The 11849-nt window shown below is 40.0% G+C and overlaps 1 protein-coding gene across 1 annotated transcript; it reads left to right on the top strand.

The window, feature by feature from the left end:
* The first annotated feature begins 896 nt into the window (after nucleotides 1-896).
* LOC128866174 (ribonuclease P protein subunit p25) lies at nucleotides 897-9842 on the top strand. Its single transcript, XM_054106702.1, has 4 exons — nucleotides 897-1043; nucleotides 1143-1324; nucleotides 3919-4035; nucleotides 9031-9842. Exons 1-4 carry the CDS (start codon nucleotides 933-935, stop codon nucleotides 9566-9568), a joined length of 948 nt encoding a protein of 315 aa, XP_053962677.1. The 5' UTR covers nucleotides 897-932; the 3' UTR covers nucleotides 9569-9842.
* Nucleotides 9843-11849: the final 2007 nt, after the last annotated feature.

The following is an 11849-nucleotide window of genomic DNA, read 5'->3' as shown; positions in this document are numbered from 1 at the left end:
AATGCCTATACTTTCGAAATATCAAACAACAAAAGATCGATTTTTTGAAAATTCTAGACCACCGGGACCGCTTAAGAGATCTCTTTCTTTGCTTAGTTGTGTGAGAAGATTTTTTTTTGCCAAAATCCTGATCTGGGCATTTACAATTGAGCAGGAATTTCGATAATATTTTTTAATAAAACGAAATGGCAAATTTACTGTATATTTGGAAAGCCGGAAGTCATTGGTAACTTTTAGAGCTACTGAGACATAATGATTGGAAATCTGTTCTTTCTGACTGAAATTAACTCTCCCAGACAATAGTAGGAAGTCACCTTGCCTGAAAGCTCTTTTCGGGGATTGCATGGCTCGAAAATCATATAGATTTACCCAGTTCCAAAGCTACAATGATGAAGTTCAGTCGGTTTATGAACGATGCTATTTAGCCTTTGGCATAATATTTTAGCTCCTCATAACAGCCTTGAACAAATAAAATCTATGTACATTTGAGAGATTTCCTAAAGCAAAGCGTTGAAATATTTTACATTTATATTTATTTCTCTATATGTATTTCTTCCGTTCATTTGAGCCAACAGGCCAAAAGGCATTTTCTCGCTTTTCAATGTCCTTCACCCTATTAACCCAATTTGTTGTTGGAAATTGCTTTGCAAATTCCTTAAGCAAAATAACATGGAAACCATTCCGATTACATAGCCCGTAACAGGGACACGCGGTTGAATTAAGTCCTCGAAGTGGGGCAGCCTAGTAATTCAATTTCTTTACTTTACTTGGCCTGCCTTCCTCTGCTCGGCGCGTTAGTGACCAATTAAAAATTTATACATATTTACGTAACTGAAAGTACATTCAACAACTCACTAACTATTTGCATCATCATTCACTTCTCATTGCAGATTTTAAAAGTGAATTTTATTAAAAAACAAAAAAAAAACAAAATGATACACTATCGGAAGGGAGAAAATATCGAGCAGGAGTTAACCAAGGAGGACTTACCATTCGATGATTGTTTGCCAAAGTTACCACAAAAGGACTTTCTCTGGATGCACGTTAGTACTTTCGCTATTCTATATTTCCATAAAAGTGCTGGCTCTTGCATGTTTGTATGTATGTGTGCGTATTTATTTATCTTCTGATTATTTATGCAGGTGAGAGGTGGCACCAAGGTGCACAATGTAATCGACTATGCCAAGAATGCTTTGGACAAAGGTGAATATCGCACAGTTGTTTGGAGCGGTTCGGGTGGCGGTGTGGTGAAAACTGTTTCTTGTGCGGAAATACTGAAGCGCAGCTATCCATTGAATCAGTTGACGCGCATGGATCAAATAACGTGAGTAAGAGTGACCGGCTTTGCATAAATATAAAAAATGTTGATACTTACATACATGTATAGGGTCATTCAATAAGACCGGGGATATTATTTTATTTAATTTTTTTTATTTCATCATTATTTTTAGTTTATGGTATTTATGTAAGACCCTTTAAATGCTCACTACGACTCCTTTGACAAGAGACGATGTGCATATGAAATTCGCATATCATTTGCTCTATGCATAGTTCGGGCTGTATATCATTTATTTTCCTTTTTCTTGATTAACGCGATAACTGCTTAGGCGATTTTAGCCGAGTTTAGCAAAGCGCACCAGTTGTTTATTTCTGGTACTAACCGGCGTGAGTTGGACACACCAAGCGAAGCTAAGTCCTTCTCATCTGATCTATCCAATGTAGATGAGGCCTTCCTCTACCTCCGATACCACCAGCCGGAACCGCATCGAATACTTCCACATCCGGATCTTTTGTATCCATTCGGACGATATGACCCAGCCAACGTAGCCACTGGATCTATATTCGCTGGGCTATGTCTACGTCGTCGTAAAGCTGATACAATCATACAACTCATACAGCTCTTCGTTCCATCGCCTACGATACTCGCCGTCGCCAACGTGCAAAGGTCCAAAAATCTTCCGCAGAATCTTTTCTTTCGCTTCATCGGATATGGCCATCTTCCACACTTCTGGGTCGTACGTTAGGGCCGGCATGATGAGAGCTTTTTAAAGCTTTAGTTTTGTTCGTCCAGAGAGGACTTTGTTACTCAATTGCCTACTTAGTCCAAAGTAGCACTGGTTGACAAGAGAGATTCTACGTTGGATTTCCAGACTGACATTGTTAACGGTGTTAATGCTGGTTCCTAAATAAACGAAGTCTTTTACAACCTCGAAGTCATAAGTGTCAACAGTGACGTGGGTGCCGATACGCGTGTGCGCCGACTGTTTGTTTGATGATGGAGGTACTTCGTTTTGCTCTCGTTCACCAACAGACCCATTCGCTTTGCTTCTTTATCTAGTTGGGAAAAGGTAGAACTAACAGCGCGGTCGATAAGGTCGATGATATGAATTAAATTTCTTGCGAGTATGATTTCGTTTTTCAGCTCTATAATCGTCTCGGGTCATACTTCTCACGTAGTTCCAGGAAAAAAGTCCAATAATGTTAAACGCAAAACATAAAATTTTTTAAAATTCGGTACATTTGTATAAAAATTTCAAACTGCTTAGTCAGAGTTTTGGGAACCTGGCTATGTAGTTTTGTACCCTGTTCAATTTTGGTATAATATTGTCCACACCGCAAATAGGAAGAGGAGCTCGGCCAAACGACCAAAAAGGGTGTACGCGCCAATTATATACAATATATGATCAGAAAGTAACAGAGTTAGGTAGGTAGGTTAGATGGCAATAGTACCCATGGTACACTACAAATAGCACTTACGTGCCGTTTTGATACCATAATGTGGACCACTACTGGCGAAAAAAAAATTTTGGGGTCGAGAACCGTCTACAGCCATCCAGTGCTGTTGATGTAGTGGAGGAGAGAAAAGGGATCTAGGCCGAAGAATTTCTTCAAGCCATCCCCAAAGGGCATGCTAAGGAATCTCAAGCGACTAGCCGCTAGACCGGACATTTGAAAAAAAAAAGTATTCAACAGTCTCTTTCTCTGCAGGATCCGCGCAGCTTCTGCAATAGGGGTTGTACGGAATACAGTACCGATCACCCAGTGACCAGTGAACACCGAAATGATTTTGTAAATTGAATGGTGGTAGAGTTAAATTTCAGCCATATTTATTTTACCACCTTCAAAATATGACCCGTCTGAAGCAACACACACGTGCCATCGTTTAACCCAGTCCTCCATACACCCCTGGTAGGCCGACGAAGGGATGTCCTTCAGCTCCTTCGTCGCATTCTCTTTGATCTCCTCTATCGGCTGAAATTTCCTTCCACGAAGTGGTAACTCCAACATGGGATACAAAAAGAAGTCGCATGGAGCCATATCAGGTGAATACGGGGCTTGCTCGATGGTATTTACTTCGTGTTTGGTAAATAATCCAGCACAATTGAGCTCGGTGCGATGGCGCGTTATCATCATGCAAAATCCAAGTATTGTTTGCCCACATTTCCGGCCGGCCAGGCTGACACTAATGATCCGATGGCACTAAAAAGTGACAGATGTGTGTCTTACAGTCCTACCAACACAAGAAAAAAATATGAACCGGTTCCCACATGCGCAGTTCGTTTAAATTAAACCTTCTCGGTACTTTTTGATCATAAGGTATATGTTGTCCAAATTTAAGGTGGCTTAAAATTCGGGTTAATTTTTTTATTTTTTTTTTCGCTGTGCGTTACACATTTCCTTCCATATATAAACAATTTAATTCACTCGTTATATACAAAAAATGCTTTTGATTCGCTTTCGAATTGTCCAACTGAGTATAGCTCCATGTCTAAGTCAGCAAAAGCCTGTAGGGCCAATTGTCTTGAAAAAATTTAATATCACAAATATATAATTGCTTTCAGAGATCTCCATCCCCTTTCAACCACCCATCACATATAATTACATGTTTAATCATGCATACATTTATTCATATTTCAGCATCGAAGAACACTGGTTGCCGCAGATGGACGGGTTGGAGCCGATTGTAGCCAGGCGTAAAGTGCCTAGCCTGCATATACTAATGACGCTGGATGAAATCGACGAGAGTATTACTGAGTAAGTGCAATGTAATTTTTGACATACAAATCGTTACCTTAAGATAAAAACGCCCTAACTTAGATTTATACCAAATCAATGTGCATACCACCTTGATCCAAAAGTTTTCAGAATACGAGGTGTGTTCAAAAAGTATCGCGAATTTTGAATTTTCGCAGGTTACGTATATTCGAATTTCGATTTTTTTGTGTTGGTACTCGTACTCATGTCTCTCACTCATGTCGACGAGTTCAGCCATTTTGAATATTCAGTTAATTGTTGACAGCTGCTTTGCCTGCACGTGTTTCAGCTCGTGCTCGATTTTTACCTATTCAAAAAGATGGATCAAAGAACCTGCATCAAATTTTGTGTGAAAAACGAAATTAAGTGCGCGGATGCATTTCGAATGTTGACTGTGTCATACGGAGAAGCTACTTTGAACCAAAGCAACGTTTATCGGGGGTACAAAATGTTCTCAGAAGGCCGAGAAGATGGGAACGACGAAAAGCGTGCCGGATGCCCGAGCACTTCAACAACAGACAAAAAAATCGATGAAGTGAAGAAAATGGTATTGGCCAATCGTCGAACACCGTTAGAGAAGTTTCTGAGGACCTAGACATATTGATTGGCTCGTGCCATTCGATTTTTTTCAATGATTTGGGCATGAGACGGGTCGCCGCAAAATTCGCACCAAAACTGCTCAATTTCGACCAAAAGCAGCATCGCATGAACATTGCTAATGAGATGTTGGACTCTGTCCGCGACGACCCAAATTTGTTCCAGAGGATCACAACTGGTGACGAATCGTGGATTTATGGTTATGACGTGGAAACCAAAGCTCAATCAGCTCAATGAAAGCTGCCGCACGAACCAAGACCGAAAAAAGCGCGCCAAGTTCGGTCGAATGTAAAAGCTTTGCTTACCGTTTTCTTCGATTGCAGGGGCGTTGTGCATCATTGCATTGCATTACCTGCAAGTTATGCGCAATGTGCGCGAAGCACAAAGAACAAAAATTGACTCTTGCATCACGATAACGTCCCTACTCTCACATCGTTGCTTGTGCGCGACTTTTTGGCCAAAAACAACACACTAATGATGCCTTACCCACCGAATTCCCTAGATCTGGCCCCCTGTGACTTTTTCTTGTTCCCGAAACTAAAGAGGCCCATGAAAGGACGACGCTACGCTACGATTGACGAGATAAAGACGACATCGAAGGAGGAGCTGAACAAGATAAAAAAAATGATTTTTTGAAGTGCTTCGAATATTGGTAAAAACGTTGGCACAAGTGCATATCTCATGGAGATTACTTTGAAGGGGACAACATTGAGTTTAATGAATAAATAAATATTTTTTGAAAAAACACAAAATTCGCGATACTTTTTGAACACATCTCGTATGTTTAGAAAATTCAAAATACATGTTTTTTTCTCAAAAGTGTCATTAGGTCTGTTCATGTTACTTCCCAGTAACATGATTTCCGAGAATTCTCTCTCAAAGAGAAAAATATCAAAAAAGTACATCAACGCAAAAGCAGTAACAATTTGCAAGTTTTACGAGCAGCTGATTTAGTTTTTGGCAGGAAGAATCACAAAAATTAAAAATGTTTTCACTTGAGCTACCTCGTATTAAATTTAAAAAAAATGAAGCAAATAAAATGCAAAACAACGAGATTCGGAATCACGTAATTTCATTTTGTCCATAATAATTTTTCCCATTTCATCATCGCTGTCAGTTGAAGAACATTCCATTTTTTGTTTTCCTTGTTCACTGCTCTAGGGACCACAGGGCCTCGACAAGACTCTTACAGCGTACATCGTTCGATGCTGTTGTTTTTGCACCGTCCCATGAGATGTCGGCATCTGCTAGTTCGCGCAGCATCGACCTTCTCCAAGCGTTTTTTGGTCGACCGCGACCTTTGCTCCCTTGCGGGTTCCAGTCCAGTGCCATTCGCGTGATGCTATCTGGTGGTTTTCTCAATATATGACCTATCTATCGCCACTTTCTGCGTTTGATTTGCCTAAGGATGGGTGTCTCGTTCGTTACTCTTCTCAGTGCATCATTGCTGATGGTGTTTAGCCAGAATATTCTGCAGATGATGCGGAGGCATTTGCTAATGAAGGATTGTAGTCTCTTTGTGATGGTGTTAGGGACCAGCCATGTTTCACTTCCGTACAACAATCCTGCCTTTACGTATGAGCCGAATATTCGCAGTTTAGTGCGCCTGGAGATTTGCGAACTCCCCTATACTGTATGCATTCCCCCGAATGCCGCCCTAGCTTTGTTTAGCCTGCAGTTGACATCTTCATCTGCCGTGATGATGCAGCCGAGAACATTCCATTAGCGATTGCAATTCGCAAATTTTAATCCGTGTTTATTCTTAATTTCTCACTTGCAAATGCACACATGTACAAATTTATTCAGTAAAAACTTGCAACTTCCCCTCAAAATGAAATGCCATTTTCCTCTCTCACTTCCCCTACTTTGCATGTTGTTTTTGGGTACATGAACACCAAAACGTGATAATTTGTAATAATTTTTAAAATTGTTTTGCTTCATGAACATACCTATTAAACTTATGCCAGCGTTTGATCCAGCTTTCAAAGCATTTCTGGAACTCTATTTTCGAGTTCTTCACAATGGAAAGCTCAGTGAAGCTTTTGTCTCCACTACTAGTATTTATTCAGTAAAAACTTGCAACTTCCCCTCAAAATGAAATGCCATTTTCCTCTCTCACTTCCCCTACTTTGCATGTTGTTTTTGGGTACATGAACACCAAAACGTGATAATTTGTAATAATTTTTAAAATTGTTTTGCTTCATGAACATACCTTCAAACTTATGCCAGCGTTTGATCCAGCTTTCAAAGCATTTCTGGAACTCTATTTTCGAGTTCTTCACAATGGAAAGCTCAGTGAAGCTTTTGTCTCCACTACTAGAGTTTGACAAGGGTGTGTCTTGTCCCTTCTGTTATTTATCGTTGTAGTGGATTGGATTTTCCAACAATTCATGTAAATCGTGGAATTACCTGGAGAGTGAGCACCAGTCTAGAAGATCTGGAATATGCAGATGACTTTGTTTTACTCTCGTATTGACATCGACATTCGCAGATGAAATTAAACTTTCAACCCCAGCAAAAGCAGGGCTGAAAATTAATAGTGGAAAGACGTAATCTTTGCGATCAACTTCGCTTTGTTGACAATTGGAGAAGAAATCATTGCTGACGTTGACATTGGCTATTTAGGAAGTATCATCTCCATAGACGGTGGCGCAAACCCATTATTCAGTGGCAGTTACTTTTGCAACTGAATAAATAAAGCGTAACGCATTTGCTAGGATTCGAAATATTTGGCGCTCCAACAACATCAGAACTTGTACAAAGCTTGAAATTTTTAACGCGTGCCGTTAAGTCCCGAAACTTGCCCTGTGTCATCGGCCACGAACGCAGAACTGCAAGAGTAATAACGAACGAGGAGCTCTGGGGAATTACACGTCGCAAAAAAATTAACAACGAAATAAAGAAGAGAAAATGCGGATGGCATACTCCGCGAAATCCTTACTATGAAATACCAGAAGGAACGAGAAGACAAGGCAGACCACTGATGACTTGGCAAAGAACTATTCGCAATGGAACTGAAATATCGTTTAACGAACTGAAACCTATGGCTAGGAATAGAAATGTTTGGAAAACTTTTTTTTTATATATTAAAGCTACTAAAGAATATGGAATAATAATAATAATTTTCGGTATATCCATCAGAGCCGTCTTCACTTTTCCCATCACTTCTTTTCGGGTATTAAAACGCGTTTCCCGTAGTGGTTTTTCGCTGGATAAAGCAGAAAAAAGTCACAGGGAGCCATATCAGGCGAATTCGATAGCTGTTGGATGTTTCATTCGTTTCGTTCTTGGTTAAGATTTCACGGATAATGATGGCATTGTGCGACGGTGTGTTATCGTAATCCACTAATCCTTTATTTTTTGGCGAATTGCTTCACGTAACCGTCTCATAACGCCCAAATAATAGTCCTTATTAATTGTCTGACCCTCTGGCAAAAATTCATGGTGTACAACATCTTCGTATTCCATAAAAACCGTGAGCATCGATTTCTTTTTTGACTGAAAACGGTGTGGCTATTTTGGTATTGGTTCATTCGAAGCTTACCACTCACTCGCATGATGTCTGGAGTGCTCATAAATCCTTCTCTCTCTCTCTCTCTCACTCTCTCTTCTCTTCTTCAGTAATGCGTTTGATGAATGTTGGGTCGGATTCAGCCTTGGAAATCATGTATTGGCATGAAAACGATAGATAAAACTGTAGACTCTGCAAAGAGGCACAAGAAACAGCAGAACACGTTCTTTGCGACTGCCCAGCAGTGGCGCGACGCAGACTAAATTACCTGGGAAACGGGGCTATAGATCCAAACCTCCTTGTAGAAATTAAGCCTACAGCAATTTTAGGATTTATTAAGAGCCTAAAACTGTTTGAGTAGGCTACATGGCTGCACAAAAGATCTCTTCAGATCGCACTGCACAAACAGCCCATCATTAATAATAATAATAAGCTCTAAATACATATGGTGGCTAGATAACGGGATTTGTAATGACCAGCCGAAATGCACAAAGTCCGATTGAGATTGAAATACGCGAACGAAAGTGGAAATGGATAGGCCATACAATCCGTAAACCTGCGACTGACATCAGCAAAATGTCCCTAGAGTGGAATCAACAAGGCTCTCGCCGAAGAGGACAGCCGAAAGTAACAAGAAGACGAAGCCGATTTGACGAGTTCACGACATCTGACGACTCGCTCATTTGGCCACAGAGACTTATTTACAATTTCGGTCGACTTTTTTGAATGCCAATACTGAGATAATAAAGCCAATCTTATCTTTTATTTACTGAAGTTTTAGTTTTGGTTTAGTCTACATATATAAGCACCTATAAAAAATGCACAGCAAAAAAGTTATAAAACCTACTACAACTCTTTTCTTTCCATCTTCACGTCCTTTATTGCAGTGTACAAAAACCCAATACTACCACTGAGTTCTGGAGAGGGCTGAGCGGAAGCTCACAACAGCAAAAACAGCCACGTCATGCCGGACAAAATAATGAAGGTCGAGGGCAGCATCAACAACGTCATCAGAGATTCAAACAGCAGCGTCAAGGAAAACCACCGAACCAGGATCGGCAAGAGCAGAAAGAAGATGGACAAGCAGGAGAGCAGCAAGAGCGTGCGCAAAGGCCACAGAATCGAAATAGAAACAGTGGTGAGCAGCGCAAAGCGCGAAATAAAAATAATGTTGACCAAGAGCAACCGCAGCAATTACACGAGACCGCACACGAGCAACCCAACGATGATGGCCAACGACGCCAGCCACAATCGCAGGCACATCGCCCGCCTAAACCGAAACAAAAGCAACAGCAACAGAAAAATCAACAAAATCGGCAAAAACAATCCTCGGAGGCTATGCAGGCGGATGTGACACCAATATCAGCGTCAGCCGCTGCTTCAGCCGCAAGCACCTCGACTGCTGCAGAGCCAATGGAATCTTAAAAAATGAAGATATTCTATTCTTTACTGCTAATACAGACATACATATATAATATAAGCAAACAACATCCCGGCAAGCAGTTGGCTTGCAAAGATTTGAAAGTGAACTACTTTTTGAAATGTGAAGCGTTTGAAAATGATTTGATGGCGATTTGAAAATTTTAGAATAGATTTCAAATTGAGATATTAAATTTATTCACATGTATTTTATCGTTGTATTTTCTTCAAAATACTTGTACTGTTTCTTTATTATACTGTAATAAACGCGTATCTGTCAACCCTTTAAAAATTTAGTTAAAAAAAGGATCGTTGTTATATTTTTTTTTAGCAAAAGTTTGCTCAGAACACAATTTCACTGAACCGGATATCGAAAATTGGATTCAAGACGATCGCGTGTCTACCTTTACAGGAAATAAATGGTGGACCTATTGAATTAGGGGCGAAATATATGCGTGACTACCATGCGGTAGAATCCAGGTTTGAAAACCTGGGCTAATCGCGATGTATTTCTACCATTAAAATATCCTCATAAAAAATTCAGCGTCGCCCATTATACTTGCAAATTGGAGGAGAATTCCCTTGAAATCGTAAAAACAAATGAGCATCGACTTCATTTTTGATCTCTCCAAAGGCGCTTTTTTGGGTGGTGGCTCGTCTGGGGCCTTCCATTCGGCTCTTGGACGCTTAGTTTTGAGGTTCATGTTGAAAACACCACGTTTCATCACCAGTTACAATGTTGTAAAGGAAGTTTTCGTCTTTTCTCGCCTCTTTAATGAGGTCTTTCGAATGTTGAATTCTGAGCAATTTTTGGTCCTCACTTAACTTGCGCGGAATGAAACATGTGCAGACCTTTCGTAAGCTTAAATGATCAGTTAAAATGCGATAAAACAATGTTTAGGAGATATTCAACTCCGATTCCATGAATTTCTACGATGATTTTGGTTCATTTTTGATAAATTTACGAACAATTTCGATGGAATTTTCGGTGATTGCTGAGACGATGATTTTGGGCGGCCCGTTTGTTCATTGTCATTTATGTCCTCACAACCAACTCTGAAACGTGTAAACCACTCTGGCACGAGATAGACAAACATCGCAATAAACTTTTTTCATTAACTCAAATGTTTCGGTTTTAAAACAAAATTTGATATTAGATTTTTGTTCGAAACTCATTTTTGTACCGATGACACAAACATACTGACACTTTAGAGGCAATAACTTCGCTTCCACTGAACCGAATGGCACCAAGCTTTCACTGGAAGTCAGCTAGGGATGTAACTTCCAACGCAGTAGGGCGATATGACTTGTCTTGCCTTGGTTTCGTTAATCAATTTGATTTCTGGCAGGGTAGGAGATTAGCATGCCGCTACCAAATAGCAAAAAAATGATGTGTAAAAACAAAAAAAAAAACAAAATCCTTTTCCATTCCTCTCCAACATTTCCGCGAACTTTTGGACCCCCCGACTGCCCGTCGGTTCCGCACCGTAGCGCACGTTAGTTAGTTAGACGTTTTTCTCTAAACTACTTTTTTCCAACTGGTGGGCATTCTAGCTTAAAAAGTTATCGACCAATCGTTCTAAAATTTTTCGGCATTTTTTTTTTATTCAATTCTAATCTATATGAACCTAATTCTGTTATTATCTTATTATTTAAAATATGGTTTTTTAATGAAAATAGATGAAAAAATATGATATAAAAAAACTACTTTGTGTTCAAGCGCCTCAATAGCATGCAATTTTCAATATTTTTTTACCACAATTAGGTTCATATTCTTCAGAAATATGTTGTTAATAAAAAAAAATTGCTGTTGATTTCAGAGAAAAATTGCAACTTCAAGAATTCTCACCAGCAAGACACTCGGATGGCGATCGTCCATGGACAGCACGCTCTGACGCCAAAGTGTACCTAAAAATATAAATAAAATATCCTCTAAAATTAAACAATTCCTGATTATTCCTTCTTTGTTCAAAAAATTCTCGAAAATCACCAAAATTTTGGCCTTCTAAACCAGTTTCCCCCCTTAAGCTCCCGACCACCGAATGCAGTATGCAGATGAAGAGCACCAGCTTTCCCGCGAGACCCGCTTAACCTTGGCACAATTACGTGTTGGAGACTGTAGCAGGTTAAACTCCTACTTATCCAGAATTGACCCCGATATAAAAAACATACATATGTCCTGCATGTGAAGACCACGCACGACATTAACCGCCTTCTCACATGCCCCATCAAACCCACTCATCTAACACCCCTCTCCCATTGGACCCAACCTGTCGAAACAGCATGT

The sequence above is a fragment of the Anastrepha ludens genome, chromosome 6 (genome assembly GCF_028408465.1).
Source record: "Anastrepha ludens isolate Willacy chromosome 6, idAnaLude1.1, whole genome shotgun sequence".
In the NCBI taxonomy this organism is placed as follows: domain Eukaryota; kingdom Metazoa; phylum Arthropoda; class Insecta; order Diptera; family Tephritidae; genus Anastrepha; species Anastrepha ludens.
Note: the sequence above shows the minus strand (reverse complement) of the source record. Positions and strands in the feature narration are given on the sequence as shown.

Coding starts and splice junctions, on each gene's coding strand:
- LOC128866174 (XM_054106702.1), top strand. CDS start 933: ATGATACACTATCGGAAGGGAGAAAATATCGAGCAGGAGTTAACCAAG. Junction 1,325..3,918: donor ACGCGCATGGATCAAATAAC/GTGAGTAAGAGT, acceptor TTCATATTTCAG/CATCGAAGAACACTGGTTGC. Junction 4,036..9,030: donor ATCGACGAGAGTATTACTGA/GTAAGTGCAATG, acceptor CCTTTATTGCAG/TGTACAAAAACCCAATACTA.